Genomic DNA, 25624 nt, shown 5'->3' on the forward strand with positions numbered 1-25624 from the left:
GAAAACTGATCAATATTTAGATATTAGACATATGAATAAAATCAAAATTCTACACAACCAGCCTGTTGGTTAGGTGCAAACTCTCAACCAACTACCAATTTTCAATGCTTTTATCTCGAAGAATATTTGTACTGCAGTGCCCGGATCCAAAAACAGATGTTTGTCTACAGCTTATCACTTGTACAAAAGAGTTAAGCAGAAAACATCAGATGCTTAGTTTTGATAGTTGGATGTAGATCAGTTGAGCTCAATTGATGAGCATTGATAGATGCTCAACTGAGCTCCTATCAATGTTCTCACTTAGACTATGCAATAGGGCAATAAGTACTTCTTTTTTGCTTTGTTTCATTCTGTCTTAAAATGTTAAAAAAAATTGGCAGTATTATGTAAATGCAGATATTTGCAATAAATTGCCTAAATTAATATTAAAAGTACAGTTTTAACAACCAGTTTAGCAAACTAAAAATATATTAGGAAGCAAGTCTGCCAAACTGGCACAAACTAACTGAATGCCACCACTGACATGAGAATTCACATTTACATGAGAATTATAAGCATTATCTACTCTACCAATAGATTTATTTGTTCAATATATTCTAAAAACTGTCATTTTTACCATTTAAGTGAATTTATATTAAATCTCTAATTTATTTTAAAATACCATTATGAAAAATTGATTTTTTTTCTGTTTTAAGACCATGCCAATCTATTATTGAATTTGTACATATTTTGATGAAATAAATTTTATTTTATTAGAAAGTGGTAATATGCCAATAAAAATTGCTGTTGGTTTAGTTTCATAAAGAGGTTTCTATATATAAATCCACTTTTGTATAATTAATATAGTGTAAATTGATGGAAATAGAAGTATACTTAAGAAATTAACCATAAAATTCGTGTACAAAAATTATGTTTGTTTAATAAACATGTTAAGATTTTAAATTATACTAATTTATGAGTTATTTAATAAATTATAATCGTTAATTTATAATTTAAAATCTTTACTGTATTTATTAAAGTTAATAAGTTAATTATTTATATTTGGAATGCAGAAAACTACACTAATTCAGGTTGCTACTACCAATACAGAAAAGTTTAGCTAATAATGTCATTATTGTCAATAATTATTCCAATATTGTGACTTGACCATCAAAAAGATTTAAAAACTATATATTTTTGTAAACTTTTAGAGGTAGTAGTTTAGAAAATCCCAAAATATAAACAGTTTTTTTTAAATTAATATTTAATGATTGTCATAGTTTTAAAAGATTCAAAAAATTATAAAATCAACATATCAGTGTTAAAAATTCAGTCAGGCAGAAAATTGGTTGTTTACTAGAAATACTCTTTTAAAAAAGTTGTATAATATTAAAAAGGAAAATTATTTTAAGTTTTTAAAAATGAAGTAAATGTGAACTGAAAGAAAAACGTAATAATGTTTTGCCTTTTTTTGTTTTTTTGTTTTTTTGTTTTTTTTTTTCAGACAATGACTATATCCGATTATTATAAACCAAGTAAAAAAAATGTGCCAAATATCTGGGGTGGTGTAAGAAAGAGAAATTCAAAACGAGGTATTGAAAAACATCAGTTAAAAGTAGTTGAAGAAAATTTGTTAATCGAGAGTGACGAAGAAGTAAGTTTCATATTATTAATGATGTACACTTTAATTCCATTACAATTTGATGGTTGGGGTCCAAGTAGTGTTACCACCTGTCCAGTTTTCACCCGGACAGTCCGGGAATTGACTCACTGTCCGGGTGAACTGTCAATTTTGTCCGGGAATTTCGTGCTCAACCTGTTGATTTTTTTTTTTTTTTTCCTGCTTGTACGATTGGTACACATATCCAATAGAGCTAAGTCATCTGTACTTCTTTCTTAATTTAGGTTACTTACGCTACTCCTATCCAAGTCTTCCTAGTCCATAACTGTAACTGCTTTAGTACATTATTCTTCGCATTTCAAAATGGCATTGCGCATGCATCAGGAACTTCTGTTCGAACAAACCTGACCTGCCATCCGGGTCAGTGATTTTGAAAAGGTGGCAACACTAGGTCCAAGAGTCCAAATTGCAATAAATCTGAAACCACATAGTATTAGAGTTGCAACATTATAAAAAGGGAAAATTGCTTTGTAATGGATTTAAGTTTGACTACAACTACTGTAAAAAATTTGAAGCTGCAATAAAAAGATATGATTTTGAGAGGTTATTTTTGTTACATTTTTATTTACATTCACAATTTCCTACTTTCTCTAGCATTGTTTTGTAAGCAAACAATGATAATGTCCATCAATAACACTAGAATTCCAAATAAGTTATGAATTGATGAAATAAGGATTATTTAGATTAGAAATATACAGATAACACAAATGAAAACTAACATCCATTAAATGATATCTATAATACAATCATTATCTATCAGTAAGACCATATTATTAAATCAGGTTCATGATATAATTTCATTATTTTGAATTTTGTACTGTAATGGAGTTGAAGTGTATAAGTAAATAAATTGCAGTTTGTTATGTATGAATTTCAAATAGTATATTCAAACCTGTATATATCAATACATACTATTTGTATATGCAGAGATATTATCAATTTAAAATGTAAGATTATATTATTATTATTTTTATTTTGAATGTACTTTATAAGAATATAAAAGAAATACTGTTGAAATTTACAAAATTTCTTCACATAAATTGAGTAAATGTTTTAAAATTTTAAAAAGTATTTAATAGTTTTAATATTTATTATCTTTTATACTAGTTATTTATGTAAATTTTAAATATATAATATACAATAGTAAACAAAATTTAAAGTGATTTTGATATAAAATGGTATGTCCCCTTTAAATTTGATTTATTACTTTTCTTATATCATTTTCTTTGTAAATATTTGGAAAAGTAAATAAATTATGAAAATATTCTTTCAACAGGAAAAGTTCTGTCAATCAGAAAAAGAAGTACAAATTCAGATAGATGAAACTTTCGTTGTGCCAGATTCTGAATCAATTTCCTCATGGCGTTTTGGTGCAGCAGAATATTGGTTTAATTTGTTAAATATTCCTGCTAATAGCAAAAAATGCAATTATGGATTTAATTTAAAGGTAATTTATTTCTAATTAAATCAAATTGTATGTAATTTTGCTTATTATAGTTGCTTACAAACTCTGGTAAATATAAATGAATATTAAATAACTATAAATGTATGTGTGATTGCGTATATTCATATTTTTCTTCTGGACTCAAAAGCCATGATCTTTACTGCATCTCTGTCAAGTTATCTTGACCGTTTGGAGGCTGTCCTACTTGTTTTTTACATTGCATGAATGAACACAACATAGACAAAAGATAAAACTTTGAATCACTATCATTCAATTATTCAATTCAGATTGATGGTTTGCTAAAAGAATGATTGATTATATATGATATGGTCACATCAGCATTTGCTAAATTCATTATAATGACTAACATGATTTACTTTTACATAATTCTTATGAAAAGCTGATTATGATTGATTTAATGGTTTATCAATAATTAGATTTATTATATTTTTTTATACTAGATGTCATTATTGTGGCTGAAGCTCACTCTGAGTCAGTCATGAACAACCTGCAGCCCACAAAGCAACAAATGGAACTTTGCCAAAGTAATTTTTTTGTTTTCTGCCTTGTGCCTTTGATGCAACATTAATTAAGCTGATATTTGTCACAAAGTCAACTTTAGTTTGAAAATTCCAGTGAAAAAATGGGAATAAACTACATAAGTTATTACTAGTTTGCATATCATTAGCATATACAGAAGCTTCCTTACTACAACGTTCAACTTAGACTTACAGTACAATTCTACCATGCATCTAAATTTTAAATTTTGCACAGATTTAAATTTTTTTTCCACTCATGGGGTAATGTTGAAATCAATTTTTGGCCAGTAATAAATAATAAATTTTTAATTATTAATGTGGAATTATTTCTATTGCATATCATTTTTCGTTTTCATGCAAATTCTGAGGTTCCATTGCCACTTGTGAGGTGATATTGAAGTTGGTTAAAGATGGAGTAATGACATTTTTTGCTATTGTTTGCAATTTTTATAAACCTTTATGATTAGTGCTTCAAAAATATATCCAAAACGTAATAGTACATCTAGCAACGGAGATTAATGCAAAAAGTGTCACCGTATTATATTAGAAACTTGATATTATAAAAGTAAGTGCATTAAGTGAAGAAAATCACATTTGAAACACCCCACTACTAAGCAGTAGTGAGCAAGTAAACAAGTGTAATGTATTCTGTTAAGTACATTGAAGGATCAAACACTAACATAAATGGTTATTCTATGTACAAATGTACTTTCTGGGTTCTACTTTTGACATATGAACATTTCAACTTACAGTAAAACCTCAGGAACCTAAGCTGTTTATAAGTGGGAGAGCAACTGTATTAAGTAATATATGCTAATATTTTAGTACCTTGTGTATGTTGATACTCAGCAAATTAAGCCTGCAACTCTGCAGAAAAAAATGTATGTGGACCATTAGAACCCTACGAAGTTTCCTTATGGCCTGAATTGGAAAAGGTTGCTTATCATTGCTCTAAGTTATATTAGTTTTATAGTATTTACTGCATCATTTGTAGTTATTGAATGGAGATAATTGCATTACTTGTAACTTTCCTGAAAATTTATATATTCTAAAGAAGTTTAGTTTAGCAGTTTTTCAATTATGCACAGTCTGAAAAACTTGACACTACTTTCTAGACATGACAATGTTTTGAAGTAAACAATATTAACCAAATGTACGTCACAAGACACTCCTTGTACCACTAATGATTATCCTTTGCATGCTATGCTATGCATTGTAGACAACTATCAGGAAATAATCGTTACCCATTTATCTGAATTCCCACATTTATCACTTATTCAAAATATTATCTTTTATACTAGTTATTTATGTAAATTTTAAATATATAATATACAATAGTAAACAAAATTTAAAGTGATTTTGATATAAAATGGTATGTCCCCTTTAAATTTGATTTATTACTTTTCTTATATCATTTTCTTTGTAAATATTTGGAAAAGTAAATAAATTATGAAAATATTCTTTCAACAGGAAAAGTTCTGTCAATCAGAAAAAGAAGTACAAATTCAGATAGATGAAACTTTCGTTGTGCCAGATTCTGAATCAATTTCCTCATGGCGTTTTGGTGCAGCAGAATATTGGTTTAATTTGTTAAATATTCCTGCTAATAGCAAAAAATGCAATTATGGATTTAATTTAAAGGTAATTTATTTCTAATTAAATCAAATTGTATGTAATTTTGCTTATTATAGTTGCTTACAAACTCTGGTAAATATAAATGAATATTAAATAACTATAAATGTATGTGTGATTGCGTATATTCATATTTTTCTTCTGGACTCAAAAGCCATGATCTTTACTGCATCTCTGTCAAGTTATCTTGACCGTTTGGAGGCTGTCCTACTTGTTTTTTACATTGCATGAATGAACATAACATAGACAAAAGATAAAACTTTGAATCACTATCATTCAATTATTCAATTCAGATTGATGGTTTGCTAAAAGAATGATTGATTATATATGATATGGTCACATCAGCATTTGCTAAATTCATTATAATGACTNTTATTGGACCTAAAATAAGAAACATTAAAAACCTACTAACTATAAGGTATAGCTAACATAACCTCACAAATTTTGAATAATCAGCCTCACATAGGACAACTGTTTTGACAGCTGTATAGAAAGTGGTGTCTCCACATCCCAAAAAACACATTGTGCTTGTCCAGTCCTAGTCCTTTGGTGTCTAGTTCATCCTTGTTACCTTGGTAGTGGACTTTGCCATGCAGGGGAACCGGAAACCGGAAAAAGAAACCTGGGAAGTGAAAAAAAAAGCCCAAAACACTACTTCTGGCCTCTACTTCAGATAAATGGGAGAATCAAACCAAGCTCCATTTGGGTCACTTGTCGGGTTGATGTCATCCCTAACCTTGGTTCAGAATCAATTGAACAACATAGTTCAGGAGGCAGACATGGAGGGACAATTGCTGTCTTGCCTGTTTTAAGATTGGTATAGCTCCTGGAAAACCAAGGTGCATCAGTTGGTATCAGTATCACTGAAGTATACTGGATGGCATTACTATGTTGGGCTTGGTGGATAGTATCATCAGGAGCAGAAAATTTTCTTTTGGGGGACTCTAATAATAAAAAGACCTATACTGAAACATTACTACTATTATCATGATGGTAGTTCAACCTCATTTTCTCACTTTGCATTCTATCAGTGACAGATCCTTGGGAACACACACTCCCATTACTCATTCACAAGTTAATTGAGATTTTTTTTATTACTCTGAACAAAATCTAAAAATTGAAATCTGGTGACTTTCTGGTGGAAACTGCTACAAACTAACAACCTGAGAAACTTCTGTCAGTTACCACCTTGAAAATCTCAATTTTAGTTCACTTTTTACTTTTTACTTACACACACAACTTTTGATTTAAATACTTTTTGAAGATACTTGTAACACACATTTACATACAGTCAAACCTCTGTTTTGAACTTAGTTCATTTCAAAAAGTTGTTCAAAAACCAATTTGTTCTCAAACTGAAACAAATTTTTCTATAAAAAACAATATAAAATGGATTAATCCATTTCCAAATCCCAAAACAGAACCTTTTTTTACCTTTTTAGCTGTATTTCATGCATAAAAATGCCTACAAATGCAATATATTATCTATATCCATTTTATATTAAAAGCAAAATGTTTTGTAGCCACTAATCAAATCATCACTTTATAAATAGAAACTCACTCTGCCTGGATGAAATATAACCAAATCAGTCAAGACAAACAAGTACTTTATCCACACTTTCCAAGTTATTATGTTTCAATTACTTTGATTTAAACTTAAAATCAAAATTAATTAATTAATTAATTAAAATTAATTTTTTAATTTTAGTTTCAGTTTTGGTGTAAAATCCAGAGTTTTAATTATTTTATTATTTTTAGTTTAATTAACTGGCTACCTAATATCAATAAATATTAAATTAAATATTAATATTATAATATATGACATTATATTAAATAAATTTTTGTTATTTAATTTGAGTTAACATTCTTTAAACACAGATTTGTGGATAGCAATTATATTATGTGAATGTCAATTAATGCAGTTTTTATTAATTAATTTGATTTAAGTTCAATTGCAATGCATACCAAAAAATGAAACTAGTATCTTACCCACATGCGCATTGAAATTAATTTGAATAACAATGTTATTGATGGTTTCTGTCATGACATCTAATGATGTGATATGTATGAACTTAGTGCCACTGATTCCTGAATCAGTAGTCCCATCATTAATTAGTTGGGCCATTGACTTTTTTAACACAGGAAGTATATGGAGTTTGACCATCTGTCTCTTTCTAATTTGTGGCCAGCTCTTGCTGAGAATCTTGTTCAGCAACTGAGTTATTGTATGGTGTGCTGTTTCAGCAGTAATAGTCAGGTTTTGGGTTATATGTAATTTTTTTATAAAGAGTTGGCAGCACTTTGATGAAGGGAAATGTGTATAAAAAGAGTTGCAGGTTGGCTACAGGGGTTTTTAGATGGTTTTGTCTTGGTTTGTGCAGGTGTCCGGAGAAAATAGGTTGTGAAGTGAAGTTGGTATCTAGACAGGCATGTGAGATCTGACTAGTATTGAAGTAATCAGTTTACGTCAACAGAAATTTCAACTAGAGGATTGGAACATTTGTTGGGTTTCAATCAATTGTTGGAAAGGAACTTGAACTGAGAATTAGTTTTTTTTTTTTTTTTTTTTTTTTTGTGAGACGCGTTTTGATTTGCCAAAGGGACTGGCATTGTATAAAGAAAATTGTACGAACTCATTTGTATAGTTGTAAGTGACCGTGAATGTTTCCTGTGAACAACTTTGTAAATTCTTGTATATATTTATATATTGACATCATATCTGTATGTAAACTTAGTGTTAAGTTGGACTCCTTTTGTCTTCATTCCACATGGTAATCTTTCACATTCACAATTATCTTGATAGAGTATTGTGAATCCCACGATGGCAACTGGGTCAAATATGGTGTTCAAAATTTTGTTCGTAAACCAAATTGTTTGCAAAGTGAGGCATTCAAAACTCGACATTGACTATATGTACTGTACATTATCTGTTGAGTTCTGATAATTTATTTGATTGTAATCAAAATTTGGTCTTTACACAATAATTCAGGCATGGATGAGATGTCGATCATGATCAACTGATGGACCATGATGGAATTTTGGAGTGACTGCCTGTAAGATTTCAAATTTTGGTGGTGGTCTTTTTTTTTTCTGTTTTTATTCACTGCCTCATCAAAATCTGCATTAATTAATTTAAATTATTTCATATTAACAGTTTCTTATATTTTGATATTTTCTAATAATAAATACATTATTTGTAATTTATCATTAAGGCTGACTTTTTTTTTTAGTTGTTAGGTGACCATGTGTCTTAGAATATAAAATAGGTAGCCCTTATCTTATAAAAGTCTACCCACCCCCTACAATAATTTATAATATTTATTAAAAATTATCAGTAGTTAATGTAAATTGAAACTATTCCATGAATTATCTTTGTGATTTACTTATTAAAATTTGAGAATTCCTTTTTAAAATGTTAAAAATTTGTTGAAGATCATTATAATAAAAACAAAGTTTATTTTTTAAAGGTTCTTATTAAAAGAAATGAAAATCATAAATAATATAAATGTACATAGAATTATATTTTTGTTTTGGTCTTGGATGGAGAAATAAAAATTATTTTCAATTCATTAAATTATTTGGAATTTTTGCAGTTGGTTTTTGAATATGAAATTCTAGAAAAGAGATCTCGTATTTTATAAATGTTCAAATTTCTGCTTTGCTATAATACTTTTCATTATAAAAGATTTAATAATTTCTTTTGCCAGGATGACGACTATGATGAAGAAATAATTGATGATATACCTCTTGAAAATTATTTGATGGTGAATCAGCTACAATGGGAAGATGATGTAATATGGGATGGTGAAGTTATTAAAAATAGAGTATGAAAAATTTTTATATTATAATTTTATATTTTGCATGGTTCTACACGATTGAAATGATTTATTAATAATTTCAATCATAGAACTGTGCTAAAATTTCCAACATGCTTAGAATTACAACTGTTTGTAAAGATAGAAGGAAATATATTTTAATAAATTTTAAAAAGAAAACTGCTCAAGAAAGCAATGATAAACTGAAGTGAATATAAAACTTTATTAAAATATAATACCAATAAAACCTTATAAAACCTATTTTAAATCAAGAGGAATTGAAATTTACAAAGTAAAAAATAAATGAAATTGTGTGTACCAAGTAAATTCTGACATGTCACAGTTTACCATCTCTAGCTTAGCAGATAGACATCTTCAGTTAACTCAAACAGAACAAAAAGATTCAAACAAACAAATGGATAATAAAGTTTCTGATATACTTATAAATTAACATATATATATAAATTTTTTGTGATTCATAAAATATATGTTAACATATTCTGTGATTCCTCAATTTCAAAGCAGGAAGTACACACACACGTACACATACATGTGGACTTGACTTGACTATATATATATATATATATATAGTCAAGACCCCAAGGGGAAGCGGAAATATGTCGAGTTATCCGATATAACGACTAAAACGAAGTTGAAAAAAACCACAATTAGGAAAATACAGTAGTGCTTTATACAGTACATGCAATATATCTCTCTGACCACCCGTCACTGACACTAAAGTTCGTTTCTATTCCAAGTATTTCATTAATTTCCATTACTCTTTGTTTTAGTATTGGCCCCAAAACAGGAAGATTCGATGAACAGATTTGCTCTAACCAATGTACCAGAGCATCTTTGACATCTTTGTACAATGAATTTCTCTGGCGTTTTTGAGTCAGTGCAATGAAGACCCAAGAAAAGGTTTCTTAATTTAATTTCCTCTTTTTTTCTTCAGAATTCCCACCAATGTTGTTCTTGGAAGGCTTTCTTGGTTTGCAAATTCGGCTTGTAAAGTTTTATTACATTCAAATTCAGATAAAATTCCTATTTTTCCTTAAGTGTAAGTGTTTTGGATACTCATTTCTAACAGAAATGTGAAACACTTTCTGCAAATAATGCATGAATGAATGGTGAGAAAAAGCAAAATTGGATTCTGGTATGGTGTTAAGCTGCATGGTGTGAATTCATTTTTTCAGGAGGGGAGTCGACTTATCCGACGTCTAAACAAGTGTGGGACAGAAAAAGTATGTTGATTTATCCAGTGGTGACGAGTTAAACAGTGTCGAGTAAACCAGAGTTTTTTTTTTAACATTAATACCTATGTAAGTCAGCTGGGACAACAGAAAATTGACTACTTAATTAATTAAATTAACTGACGGTGTCTAGTTATACCTATGACGACTTATGTGGACTCGACTATATATATTATTTTTACACCTGTAATCCTGCTTTGGACTTCAGGAATCATAAAATTCCTATATAAGCTGACAACAAAATACATTTTGTGTGTGTTTAACCACTTCTTAAGGTTGAGATTATTGGAATATAAAATGATATTTTTGACAAAGAAAGCTAACAAAAACAACAATCAGTGCATGGGTGAAATGATAACTGAACAAATTTATTCCAGTTTGAAATTTTATATCTAATTTGATGCCTTGTCATAGAATTACAATAATATAAATAATAAATTAATGACATTTAACATAAATTTATTTTATCCAACTTTAAGCACAACAAGTAATTGTATTAAAATTGAAACTACCAATATTCCAAAACAAAAATCTAGTTTTATATTTGACTTTTTTTTTACTAGATAATTAAAAACCATGCCATGGGTATGTTTGGAAGTGACACTATGGGTTAAAGGTTAAAGACACAAGATGATATGAGGATAAGACAAAGGAAAATTTTGTTACTGCTCTAGAAGAAAATTTTCTTTTTAATCAATATTGGGAATTGAAATTGTGCTCTCATTCTCAAGTTAAGTCAATTGTGTATGTGAAGTAAAGGAATATAGTTACTGACAATTAAGAGTAAACAAACTACCAACATTATAATAATCAAACTATATTACAGCATAAAAAATTCACATCCTAATTCAAAATTTCAAATTTAGATACATGCCATTGAGATATTGTACTGAACAGAAATTAATTAATAAAGTTGTAATCATCGTGAACACAATAGATGGTGTGGAGTCCAAAATAAGGCTTCACAAGTCCTCTGGTGACTATCCAAATAAAATACATCCACACAAAATGGTCATCAGATCACAATATACTGAATGACTATTCAGACTTCACTGAAAAGTCCATTGATATCTTTTAACCTCCCTTGGTTTCTTTATTATTTTTATTATGTATATTTAAAATTCAAGTAAATTCTAGTAATAAGCTTTAAGCTTAGAACATTCTGAAACTTGGTAAATATTATTATATCAAGTAACATTACCAATTGAGTGGAAACTGATTTATATGTGCTAATTCTAACAAGTAAGAATTGATTCTGGGAGTTTTCTATTCAAGAAGTAAAACAATATGAGCAACTTGATGTTTTTTATTCTCAGCAATATCAAAATGCTTGTTTTAGTGTTATCTTTTAATCTGTTAGCATGATGTCAAAAGTTGATCATCATGTTTATTAAATAGAGAATGAATAGGCTTAATTTAGGAGTCTGAGAATTTAAAAAGAATTTTCTAAGTCTGGTAGTGTCCCAGTAAGCTAGGGGAGTTGGAAACTCTACTGTAATTGATATATTGAATGAAATATATCATTTTTCAAATGAATTGTTGATGTTATTCTTTTAGCTTCAAACATGCTATACTGCTCAAAATATTCGGGGTATTGCAATACTAAACTTACAATTAAAAGTATTGATTTTTTTAAAAATATTTTAATATTTTAGGATTTATGTGAAATATCATTAACACTAAATATGTGTGCTTTGAATAATTTTTTTTTCTATACAAGTATGCTGTAGTTAAGTTACAGAATATCATGACTCAAAATTTAGTTTGTGTATGTCAACATGAAAGTTCAATAAACTGCTTTCATTGTTAATCTGGCATATTATAAAATAAAGCTATCAATTTCATTGAAATATATTAAAATGTTTTCAATAATTCACTCTATATTTCAACTTAAATGATTGTATTTCAAGCCAGTTTTATTTGAAAAATATTACTACTTGATATTTAATATTCTTATCTCTCATTAGTCTTTGAAAAAATAAAGTTTAGCTCGTAGAAATTATTAATAATATATTCAATTTTGAAAAATTTCTTCTTTAGGTATTACAGAACATGAAGAAAAATAACACACCATATTGGGCCCAAAAAAGTATGTTATAAATGGGTTATTTACAAGTGAAGTATATTTCATAGAGATAAGAGAAATAATAATAAACTATAGACTGAGATAATTACTTAGTTATAATTGAGCACTATAACCAAATAGTTACATTGTTTGATAACCTTAAACTAATCATATAGTAATAACTCATTATCAATTTATTAAGATTTGTTGTTATATAAGCTTAATTTAATTATCTTAAAAGGAAATATTTACAAAAGTTTATTTAGCAAAACTAACATTTTTAACTATTAAGTTTATATTTAATAAACTAGTACTACAATGAGGTAGCCTATTTTATAAAAATTGGCTACAGTGAACAGATTTCTGGTCTTCTAGAGCAGAATCTTGTTGAACATACCACTATGAGTGTCACAATTCTTAATCTTACAAAATCATTCAGTATTTAAGCATTCGTGGACAATTGTCTTTCTTATTCCAACTGTTACTATGCACTAGCTACTCCTAATAACCATAGTATCTAAGTTAGTAAAAGTTTATCATACCATTGAAAGAAATATGACTATTAATGTGAAGTAAATGTTTTCATTATAATACTTCTAGTGTTAAGGCCGAAACAGCAATGCAGCCTTACCAACCTTTGTGGACAGCAAGACAAAAGACATGAAAATAGGACTATTTTACATAAAGTGGAATGTCTGGTTACTGTATATTATCTCAATTTTTCACTTAAACAAATATAAATAGAATATTAAAAAAATAATTTTAAATAGCTGTAATAAGCAAGATAAAGCAAAAATTTTAACTCAAAGGAATTATTGGTTATCTCTTAATAATAATGTGAACAGCAACTGCATAATATTAGAAATTGGATAAATAAAATAAACATGATTTACATTAATAGTGACATTTTTCTAACTGCCTATAAAAATTTTATTAAAATTATATTCTAACACTATTACTATCAACTTACAGTTAGGCTTGCCAGATGTCCTGGTTTCAGAGTGATGTCCCACCATTCCAGCTGGTTTGTAATTTTGTCCCAGTTAAGGAAAGGTACCAAAAATTTAAGTAAATTAATTGGAAATAGAGGGGGAACTTTTGGAAGCATCCAAAGCCAAAAATGATGACTGTGGCATGGCTTGGCCTTTACGTCCAGCATCAACATGGCAGCACACTACTGTCAGTTCTCCCTTTATAATCCAATGCATTTCTGCTGCCTTTCACCCCTTCAAATAAGAGCAAAGACAGGATCCATGTGCCTTGAGTTAGTGGATAACTATTCTTTATGCATGTACAGTGGTGCCTCGTATAATGGACGCTGCGAACGACAGACTTTCTGCGAACAAGTGCAAATGATGTTTCCACTCTTTTGCCGTTGCCAGTGATAATCTGCTATTTTTATAATATATTAGTATTATTAGAATATATTATTAGTATATCTGAAGTACAGAGCTCCCATTGGGATTTGGCTTGCTCTCTTGTTTATTACATACAGTACATCACCTCAGTGTAGGGTATTTACATTTATTCAAGTGTTGTGCAAATCATGGCTTCTAGAAAAACAGAAAGGTGATTTCAATTGAAACAAAGCAAGAAATCATCAGAAGGAGTGAAAGTTGACAAAAACTTCCTTGTCAAATGGGGAGAGGTTCAGGAGTTTACCAACACTCATTATCCAAACAGAGCTGAGGCCAACAGGATCAATGATCTCTACAATGACACCCTTGCCAGTCATTAGAGAAACAGACCACCTTGGACATGTTTTTCAAGAAGCAAGCTACCAAAAACCAAACGATGGAACAAGAAGAGTTGACCCTGCAAAGCTCCGGTAGCCTCTCCTGAATCTGACTCCAATTAAAAAACAATAAAAAGAGACCTGCTGCAATTTGTAAAAAGTCTGTATCTGTATGAATGTGTAAAAAAAGTGTTCCTCCACCTCCTCCTCACAACCTCTGACTATCCGGCATAATTGGTGACTGCTCCATTTTTATTTTTTTATGGTATGGTTATTTTATGCTGCGGAACGAATTATATGTTTTAACATGTATTTCTATGGGAAAATGCATTTTGTATAAGACTTTTCACTTAACGGACGTGCACCTGGAACAGATTAAGTACGTTATACGAGGCACCACTGTATATTGTTTTTCTCGTAATTATTTACTGAATTGAGTTTTACATGAAATTTATGTTGAATTGTAATGGCGGAGATGAAGGGTGCTTCTGTTACCTATCTCGATTTGACATTATGAAAATCTGGCAAGCTTGCTTACTGTAATAATTTGACTTCAGTTTATTATTAAATTTTTTAATCTTAATTTTTTTTTAAACTGATGTAAAAAAAATTCTAATATAAAGATAAAATTTGCTGTGGCAGTTTAATTACAAAAATTATGAAACATAACACACAATTAAATCAGATTCTACTAAAAAACATGTAACATTTACCAATGAACAGACATTTTCAACAACTTTCAGCTGTCGTCGTCATCATCAGCTACATCTGCCCAGAGAGCTTCCATTCATCAAACACCTTGAAATATTAGAAATACATAAAGCTTATAAGAAAAATGTTGATTAATTTTAGGGATACTAACATCATACACCAGGCTTGGAGATCTTTATTTGAAGTACCATTTTAATTTTTTATATTACTGCTGCAACAATCAATCAGATGTTGCCTCACCACCATTTAATGATTGACTTTTGATGTTATGCTCTATTTTTAAATGCTGGGGTTTAACTTGACGGTGATAGCTGAAAGCCATTGAAAATGCTTTTTTATTAGAAAATATTACATGTTTTTTTTTTACTGGAATTTGGTTTAAATTGTCTTTTCTTTCTTTGCTTGAGGATGACATTTTGAAATGTCAAAAATATTTGCATATATTTAATTCAAGTGAATAAATTTAATGCCGAAAGACAGTACCTTTACCTCCGTATACAATATTTGGTGTCGTATGTGAGTATATAAATTTTTTGTTTATCCAGTTTTTTGTGGTGGTTGTCTTATATGAAGTATAAATTTTTGAAATACACACACTATTGCCAAAAATTAACACACCTTAAAGCCAATGTGCAATAGTAATCAAATTCTGCATGCAGAATGGTAATGAAACAATAAAAAATTCATTATAACATTACAACACAAGGAACAATTGCGATGAAACTCTTTTTTAATGGGCATATGCCCATTAAAAAAAGAGTTTCATCGCAATTGTTACAAGTCAGAAAATGGTAAATGTGATCTGGCAATTAATTCAAACTGATCAGAATGAGAGAGTTTGAATTAATTGCCAGATTGCATTTGCCATTTCCTGATTTGTAATATTTGTGATGAAATTGTTCTTCAATGATGTGTCTGTGTGTTGTAATGTAATGAATTTTGGTATATTTCTACTATCATTTCATTTGAATTTGGCTACTGTTGCATTCTGACTTTAAGGTTCATATAATCTGTTACAAAAAAATTAATGCTGATGTATATAGTTAATATAATTTTTTTAATTTAAAATTCTTCTATTTTAGCATTTTTAAAAAATGATGATGGTAGTTGGTATTCAAATCTCCCTGTAGAAAATCAAGATTTACTTAGTGGTGAATGGGAAAAAGATGTCATATGGAACTGTGATGTATGGGATTATTTTTATTTAATTTATTAATATAAAATATAGTGAATTGTAGTATTGGTTATTTTTATATTTATCAGCATAATTTGAAATTAGAAATCTGCTTTTATTTTATATTAATAATAGCATCTGATAAGTATATTAATTAAACATAGCACATTAGATATTTCAAGAATAATTATGCTGTTTAATATACATTAATTGTTGTTAGAATGTGAATTTACATGCACTTAAAACCCTAATAACTATATAGTAATATGCTCACAAAATATGCAAAGTAATATGCAGCCTTTTTATTTCAATTCTTTTATATAAAATTTTATGCACAATTTAATGATGTTTAGCAGAACATTGTTTACAAATACAATATAAACATTAAAACACTACTTTGCTGTGTTGGAATCAATCATTGAAATTGTTGTTAAATGTTATATGACATCATTACATAAAATGCATTGTGTCGCAGTAATGTTTTGTAAATATTTTTCCATTACATAATAAAAGGTTGGTGGTGCTGTTGACCCCTTGGGGATCTGTTAGAGATGGTGATCTCGTTTCACTCTCCCCTTTTGAGTACCGACCTTCTGTGAGTCAAGACAGTGTAATCTTTGTGTATTCTTTGTTTCATAACCATTTACACAAGTGCAACCAGTTTTCACTAATCTCCGAAAAGCAACATCAAGTCTAACAGTTCATATGTTCAAGAGTAATGTGCCAATTTCATTCAGAGTGAGTTTGTATTGACTCATGAGAGAAAGCTCTCTCAATATTGCAAATGTTGTAAGTGTATACTTGAAGTTGGCAACATTTTCTGAGTCACTGTACTGCAAGAGGAAACTGCAATTCATTTTTTTTTAATGGCATGTCTTAAATAAGACATCAAATCCTGGATTTGTTCAAGCTTTCGTTTTAGTTCTTCCTTAGCTTTTCTATCAGTCTGAGTTGGGACTTGAGATAATGATCTTGGACATTTTTTAGTATTGCATTGTTTTTGTCAGAGGAATCAAAGTTTCCAGTTTCTTGATATTCAGGACTGAAACATAAAAATGATACATGATATATTCCAGATACTGAACTAATTTTCTTTTTTTAAAAGTATACTGACAATTGGCAATGCAGCTAGCGAATCTCTATTAAGACTTTGAATTACTTCTTTTATACTGTTGAAATAATTGTTATAGAATTTGCATTTTCAATCTTCATTTTCAACACATTAACATAGGTTCTGGCAGTAAAAGCACTCCTGGTATCAAGTTTTGACATTGTTGAACCTTCAAAGATGCTTAAAATACATTTTATTCTTTAAAATTAAATTGTTTACCTATATAACAGTGGTATAACAGTGGTACCTAAGGATACGAACGCCCAGCATACGAAATTTTCAAGATACAACATGAAATTCGAACATCTTTTTGCTCCACGATACAAACAAAAACTCACCATACGATGTTACATTAGTTCGCAGCACCATTTTTTATTCACTTCTGTTCATTGGTCTCAGTCCGCGTGTTTGCTTTGTCGTGGAAGGATCTCGCTCGATAAAGGAAATCTCGAGGTATTATCAGAAAGTGACTGATTTTATTGAAAAGAAACATCCCGAAAAGGTTCACACTGGCCATATTGCAGCTTGGAGTAATAACATTTGCCTAAGTCATTTTAGAAACATTTTAAAAAGTAGGCAAAGCCAAACTTCTTTGGATAGATATTTTACCAAGTGACCTCTATCCAGTGAAAGTGCTGGTGGAAGTGAAGGAAAGAAGCAAAAAGCAGTGAATAAAAAATTTTTAAAAAATATATAAAACAGAAAACATAAAAAAATTAGTGTTATTTTTAAGTTATTGTTACATTGTGTTATGTAAGTTAAATTTTAGTATCATTTTCCTTCTCCCTCTCCTCCGCCACTAGTTTACACCTCTACCGTCGTCTATCCTCAAAGGTAAAGTGCAAATAAAATTACATTTTTTTTTATCAGTTGTTATTCTATTATGGTTATTTATACATTTAAAACTACAAAATGCATTTTTCAGTGTTTTCCTTACTATAGTTTTTTTTTATGTACTACTTAGCTTTAATTTGAGTGTTTTTTTCATGCTGGAATGGATTATTTGGTTTTACATGTAATCATATGGGAAAAAATTATTCACCTTACGACATTTTCATGATACAACCTCAGTTTCAGAATGAATTAATTTTGTATCCTGAGGTACCACTGTATATAGAGCTGCATCAGTTAGTGGTAAAAACTTTGTATCATTCCACTTTCTGGCCACAATACTCATAAGGAATTATTATCAAATCTGGCCATTGTTTACTTTATCCAATGGGTTACAGGACAGAAAGTAAGGAGTGGAAATAAATCATCCAGTGGAGTTTGTCATTTCATCCACTGCTGACGAAATCAACAAATTGCCAATTTTAAATCACATCTTATCTATAGGTGATGCATATGCAATTGGCAGGTATTTTTTATTTTATTTTTTTTGTAAATTTGCTTATTTGTAAACATTTGTAGAAAATTCTCAAAAGCAGGTACATTCAATTTTCTCCAATGTATATTTGCAGTTATTAGTGCATCACGCATTTCTTGATTAAATGTATTTTCCTTTTCACTAAGACCACTTTCAGTCAAATAAAACTTACTTTATTTCTACACACAACATATTCCAGTTGCCATGTGATGATCAAGCTGAAATCTTTTTCTCGCAAAAATTTTTTCCTGCATGGTTAGCAAATAAGAGCTTTTTAAGTCTGTTGTAAAACATCCATATTCAGATATCCACCTATTGAAGCTGTACACTACAATTTGTTTTGTCCTTTTGGCATTTTTTCTTTTAGAATTTAACTAAATATGAACTCATCAGTAGTGATGTTTGATATGAAATTGCAATTTATCTGATATTCTTTTCTTAACAATAATAATAATAATAATAATAATAATTTGTTTTGTTTGTATATTTGGTACTTTACTATAAATTTGAGCTGCCTAACAAAACAGTTCAAAATTACAGGATGCATTAATGATTTCAATCATGTTTTTTTAAGAAAATCTTATATTTCATTGTTTCATTTTTTTAATAAAAATGTTTTATATTAAGATTTAGAATAAAAGATACTACTTAATAATGAAAATTTTACAAAGCTCACTCTAATTTCAGCATCGGAGTAAAATCCTGACTTCCCTAAACCTGTTACCGGTGCATAACGTTTATAAGATATGTACAGCAGGTGACAAATGTTTTCGAACTATTTCGCATTCTTAAGCTAGTTGACCCAAGGAAGAACTGCGAGATAGTTCAAAAACGTTCGTTTGTCACCCGCTGTATATATCTTATACGTGTTGCATGCCGTTTAGGGAAGTCAAAATGAAAATTTTATCTGTCTTAAAAATTTATCAAAACAATTATAAACTATATTTTGTAGGAAATGACTTCTCTTCCTGAACCTAATATTTTAACATTGGATCTAAATGATGAAAATATCATTATGGAAATGCCACATGACACAATAGAGGATTCTATCAAACAGGAGCAAATTTTAAATGGTAAAATTAGCAATGGCAAAAAGGTGAGAAAACTCAGAATTTCTATTATTTTAAAAAGTATACTTGTTTAAAACTGTAAATTCAATCATTTTAAAATAATAGATAAGAAATTGGTGATAAGTTTTAAATCTGTTTAGTTTTCAAGGAAATCACAATATCAGTGTTACAAAATTAAAGAATAAGATTTATTAAAAACATTTTTTACCTTTTGGACTTTCTGATTCCTTGAATAAAAACAATCATCTTTTATATTTTTCAATAATTTATATTTTTTTAAGGCTTCTTCAATTAAAATAATTGTGTAATAAGCTTTTAAGAAGTGTTTTAAGATTAGTTGTAGTGGATTTAAAGTTTTTTGTACTAATAGCTTTAAGCATAATAGAATATGCTTATTGTAATAATTTTTTGGACTTGCCTGAACTGATAACAATAACAGACTTAAGTAAATAGCTCTCAATTAGTGAATTAGTTTTATTGAATCTGACATTAAATGTATGTTAAAACAATAAGGTATAAATCTTAATGTATATCTATACCAAGGGTGGGCAACCTTTTTTATAACATGGGCCAGAATAAATTTTACGTTTTTTCCGCGGGCCATAGTAGTTAATTGACACCTTATGACCTCTTAATTTTTAGTCTGCAAATATGAAATAAATAAATAAAAAATTAATTACTACAGTCGACCCCCCTATAACGCTGTTGATTATTCCGTTTTATATGAATTCCATGTTGTATGAGTCACTTAGATTTTACAAATGCGTGTGCCGGGCTGTAAACGGCTCACCTATTTGTAAAATCTAAGTGACTTTAAACACAATAAAAACAGCACTATGTAGTTGGATACGACAGACATTACAGTTTCTAATTGCATAGCTTTTGCACATAGATTTTCTTGATGGATGATGCGATAGAGATAAATAATTTAGAAAAATTCTGTTCTCCCATTTTTTGTTTGAATAAGGAAAGACTCCCTTATTTTTTCCTGTCATTGCTGCCACAACACTTCAGAAAATAATATTCAATTTAAACTAGACGAATTACATCAAAAAATATTTATTTATAATTTCTTCTAAACATCTCGCGGGCCGGATAGAAACTTTTCGCGGGCCGTAGCTGGCCCGCGGGCCGGGGGTTGCCCACCGTTGATCTATACAATAGCCCCTCATTATATCATGCATATCAGCAGAAAACCAAATGAGATTTATCAAATGGCACATTATAATAAATGTGTGTAACCACCTGTTTTGTTTATTTTAGATTTCCATGGTTTGCTTTTCTGTGGGTTTTATTTCATACAATGATAGTTACAAGGCTAATGATTGGAATAAGGTAATACAGTGGGTGATCGGTTAATGAACATAATCCATTCCAAGACTTTGTTTGCTATCCGAATTGTTTGTTAACCGATTATCTATTTACCATAGATTTTAATGGGAATTTAATTAATTTGTTCTGGAGACCCCAAAAATAAAAACTATATACTTTCTTACTACGTTTATTCATATGTAATAATAAAAATACATACATACACAGTCTTGCATTTTTATTAGTCATGTTTTTTCCGTTTGAAAGGTTAAAGAATCTGTCTAATGTCAATTGCTTTTCTCTTTTCTTCAGGATTTTTCGTAAGTAATTAATAGCATTGCAATTGTAGAAATCCCCAAGCCTAAACCTGGTTTGGATGCCATTCTAAAACTGTTGTTCTGACATCTTCACACTTCTTCAAAGGATCTTTAATAACAGATATTGGCATTAATCCTTTTTTTCAGAAGAAAACATATCTCGCCGAGTTTCTTGGTGTTCTTCTGTCATCAGATCAGTTTCAGGTTCCATTATGAACTCTTCGATGTTCTTTATTTCTCACATGTGATTTTTGTTACTCCTTTAGCTGCTTGAGTCTTCTTGATTATACAGTATTTTTCTTAAATAAGATTGAACTGCGGCCTACTGTAGACCTGTTCACGCCATACTGCCCAGCAACATTAGGCATCTTCTGCCCACTTTCTACCTTTGCTATTATACTCTCACCTTTTGAAAAGAAAAAAAAACAGATGCAAAACTTAACGAGTGCCTACCCGACAGTCTCACAAATACATAAAAGAATTGTTTTGTTAGAAAAATAAAAGACTGGAATTACAAGGGAGAGTTTCAAAGTTCAGAGGAATACTATCCGATTGGTATATACTGGCTTGAGCATCAATGTTGACGTCTCCTGCACTCCAAAAAGTTTTGAATTGTTGCCCAAAGACAAGGGAAGACCAATCGGTATTCATTATTTTACATCGCTTCTTCTTGTGTTTGTTCTGTGGGGTGTTCATTATCCGATCATGTGTTCATTGTCCGAACATAAAAATCTTTTGCAAAAGTGTTTGTTATCCGATCTGTTCATTAACCAATCACCTACTGTACTTGAAAATTGGATAAGCACATACCAAGGGCATAGAAATTAGAAGGAAGTTTCATCTGAGGACATTAATTTTTTTTGTTATGTTCAGATGAGTTATTAACCGTAACATGCAATATATATCTTGAACCATGACTTCCCCTATAGCGTTTTTCTTACTCTGTTTCTCATGCTTCTTTGTTTTTTTCTTTATGCATGCAGATTGTGAGATTGGCATTTAAGTACAATTGGTTATCATTATCTTCGTCGATGAAACAAGTTGTCAGGATAGAAATAGATGTAAGTAGGTGATTTGCTACCTGGTTCTCAATTGTCATATGCAGAAGAACCTTGGAGAGGGAGAGGAGAGAGGAAAAAGAAAGGTGAATCACATCTTAGATTGTACAATGATTGTGTATTGTGAATCATCAAAAGTAAAGATTAAAATCCCTGTTGATTGTTAAGCCAACTTGTTTCTGTGTTTGTTTGTTCCATAGATCTACACACTATGGGACCTTCACAGAACTCATCAAAAAGATATATTCCATTATCATGTCTTTCAGTAAAGCTGAATGATCAAAAGTGTTTTGTTTAGAAATGACCAAGTACTTTTGCTTTGCATTTTGCTTATAGAGGTCCTCAATGCACTTTAGCTTATAGTGGTCCTCCTTGAATAGTCAGTTCTAAAGTCTGGAAAATGAGCCTTCCATAAACAGAAAATAGTTTTCCAAGCAGATGCCAAAGGTTTACTGTGAAGAACTGAACTCAATTCAGAGCAGGATTTTGTAGTTTTTAGCTACAAAATCCTGAAACAACTTCAAAAGTCTGAAACTGGTAGGAAGATTAGAAATCTTAAAGCAAAAATCCTTTCATGAAGATCTTTTTATCTCTAAGAGGAGCTTTTTCTACTCTGTTAGAGCATTATGATAGACTTTCCACTCTCCACTGTGCTTAGCATAGTGACTTTAGAATTGATGACCTCAGAGAACTCAACTCCCTGTTCCACCAAGGAACTAAACAATGGATGAACTTCACTTAAGTTGATAGTTAATACTGTCTACTTATGAGAAGTTCACGCCCATTTAAGTACTTAGGATATTTCAAGTCCTATACTTTTCTTATTTCACAAGCTCAACAACCAACTCATTGTCTGACACAGTATCAAATTGGCTCAAAAAGCAACCCAGTCTGGAAGAGACACTTTTTAAAAAGTGTCCAAGCAATTCTTTTGGGTTGTGAAATGAACCATTTTAAGTTAGATGCAAAGCTAAAATGAATACAATATATGTGATCAGTCAGGGAAGGTTTATCAAACAGATCCAGTCCATTGTGGTGATACACCAGTTGTTTTTTTTTTATATTTGTATTTTGTATTAAGCCTATGATTAAGTTTCCTCGATCTTTTGTTTAACACTTTCTCGAACTTTCTAACGGTCCTGTTTCCCTGCTGGTGGTAAAACATTTCTGAGAACTACAACGAAAAACAAGGGTGTGGAAGTAGGCCCCGAGGCAAGGAGAGAAAGGGTGAAGGGGACTTTTGGAGCTAGCGTTGGGAGAGGACGGACAGTGCGAGGAGATCCTGGTCGCCGTAACAAAGGAGAAGGGAGCGATTCGAGGACAACGAGAGTGAGACATCACGGGAAGGAAGGAAGATCACGGTAGTTCATTTTCATCGATGTGAGTGGACTCTGAAGAAAAAGAAGAAACACGGGTACCCCACCAGCAATCTTCCCTTGTTTTTCCTATTCTTAATATTAATATTTTCCCTTCATTCTAATGTCTTATTTAGTATATAGATTAGGTTAAGATAGGTTAAGTACAGTTTTAAATTGTTGCGAAGTACTGTTGCACTCTCTTTCCAATATAATTATATGTTACGCGAGTTGTATGTATCGGAGTTGGGATCACTGAGAATATTGTATACTTGCACGAACAACAATAAAACTTTTGTTGTAGACCACTTTCTTTGTGTTGTCCATCCACGTGCTCTCCACACCATCACACTGCAGTTTAACCTGAAGATAGTGAGATCCAGAATTTCTGCACATCTGAAACTGACATAAGTAGATTTATTATCTTGATTTAAAATAAGCATAAAAAATTTCAAAGATAATCTTGTCTGGGACTGTCTTTCTTATATCTCTATGTTGTATGCTTTTGCATCATAACCAATTACGAGAGGAAGGTGATGACTGCTAGAAAACTCTAACACAGATCTGATCTCTCCATAGGAAGAGGTTTACTAGAATCATAAGGAAGATAGGCAAAGGAGATTAAAATCTTTTTCTTAGCAACATTTACATCAACTATTAATCAGCATACAACAACTAGACTTCTTGTCCAGAAATCTGTGTTGGAAAAATACCTTAATCTGTTTTTAAATATCTATATATAATACACATTGAGAAAGTAGTGCTGAGGTACAGAAGTTTCTTCAATTATATACCAAAACAAAAGAATCTGTTTACTAACAAAAAATACAAGTTTGCTGATCTTTATTAGATGTGTGATATATAATTTAGATGGTACATTTTATAAAGTCCTAACCTGACCTTGAAAACTCAGACTCTTACACACTAACTCTACTGCAGAAGACATCCTTCAATGTTACAGATTGATTTCGATAAAACTTAACGTAATAACTTGCCCTTAAAGGAAGTCATCATGGACATTAAATGGACCCAGATATCATACAGCTCCCTTTGAGTCAGCAGCAAGCCTGAAAGCCTTTTGGCCCCAAAGTTGCTGACAATGAGCCAGCAGCAGCAGTAGCTCATTGTCATTGTCAGCAGCAGCACCAGCCATAAACCAATAGCATCAGATATGTAGTTAGTCCCTAAAGCCACTGATTGCAAACCAACCTTAGCAAGTCTTCTGGTCCTGAAGCTGCCAAAGAATCAGATCAATCATAAGAATCTTAAGTCACCCTGGTAAGTCTCTGAGACTTCGACCCTCAAGCACTCCAACTGAAGTATTGTCAATTACTACAACCAGGCATTGAAATTGTGATCCTTGGTCATACATATATAAATTCCTCAAGAAATATTTTAATACCAGCATTCCTGAATTAACCATCAACAATTCAGTGGGCGTACCTCTCTGCAACAATGGTAGTGTTGAATGGGCTTCACTGAACATATATTTTTGGATGACTCATTAAATAACGACACTAATTACCATAGAGAAATACGAGAAAACCTTTGCAAAGAGTACTCCAAGGATCCTGACCCTCCCTTCGAACCTTTCGAAATAAATGAAGTCATTTCGGTCTTAAAAAGCAATAAAGTCCCCGGCCACAACTTTATCACGGCGGAGATAATGAAACTTGTTTACGAAATTTCCCCTTCCATCCTCCAGAAAATATTTAATCTCTGTCTTTCGTTTGGCAAATTTCCAGACACTTGGAAATTGGCTTTTGTCAAATTACTTCCGAAACCTAATAAAATATTAGATAATTTAAAGGCATTTAGACCGATAAGTTTACTCTCCATCCTAGGAAAAACCCTCAAAGCTTTTTATTAACCGCCTCAACTACCACCTTACTCAATCAAAATTTTTAAACCTGAATCAGTTCAGCTTTAGACCCAGAAACAGTACTGTAGATCCCCTATTAAAAGTCAAAAACATTGTCAGATACTTAAAAATAAAAAGATTTGCCTA

The 25624-nt window shown here is 30.5% G+C and overlaps 1 protein-coding gene across 1 annotated transcript in view; it reads left to right on the forward strand.

The window, feature by feature from the left end:
* The window catches only part of LOC111635432 (transcription initiation factor TFIID subunit 1-like), a 92536-nt gene that overhangs the window by 14138 nt on the left and 52774 nt on the right, over positions 1-25624 (forward strand). The window contains exons 3-9 of the mRNA XM_023380392.1: positions 1484-1633; positions 2937-3107; positions 8983-9099; positions 12384-12432; positions 13009-13101; positions 15937-16040; positions 19458-19601. Of these exons, the coding sequence (XP_023236160.1) occupies positions 1484-1633; positions 2937-3107; positions 8983-9099; positions 12384-12432; positions 13009-13101; positions 15937-16040; positions 19458-19601 (828 nt within the window). The remainder of the gene's footprint in view (positions 1-1483; positions 1634-2936; positions 3108-8982; positions 9100-12383; positions 12433-13008; positions 13102-15936; positions 16041-19457; positions 19602-25624) is intronic.

The sequence above is a fragment of the Centruroides sculpturatus genome, unplaced genomic scaffold, assembly GCF_000671375.1.
Source record: "Centruroides sculpturatus isolate CEXI.00-Female unplaced genomic scaffold, Cexi_2.0 scaffold904, whole genome shotgun sequence".
NCBI classification, from domain to species: domain Eukaryota; kingdom Metazoa; phylum Arthropoda; class Arachnida; order Scorpiones; family Buthidae; genus Centruroides; species Centruroides sculpturatus.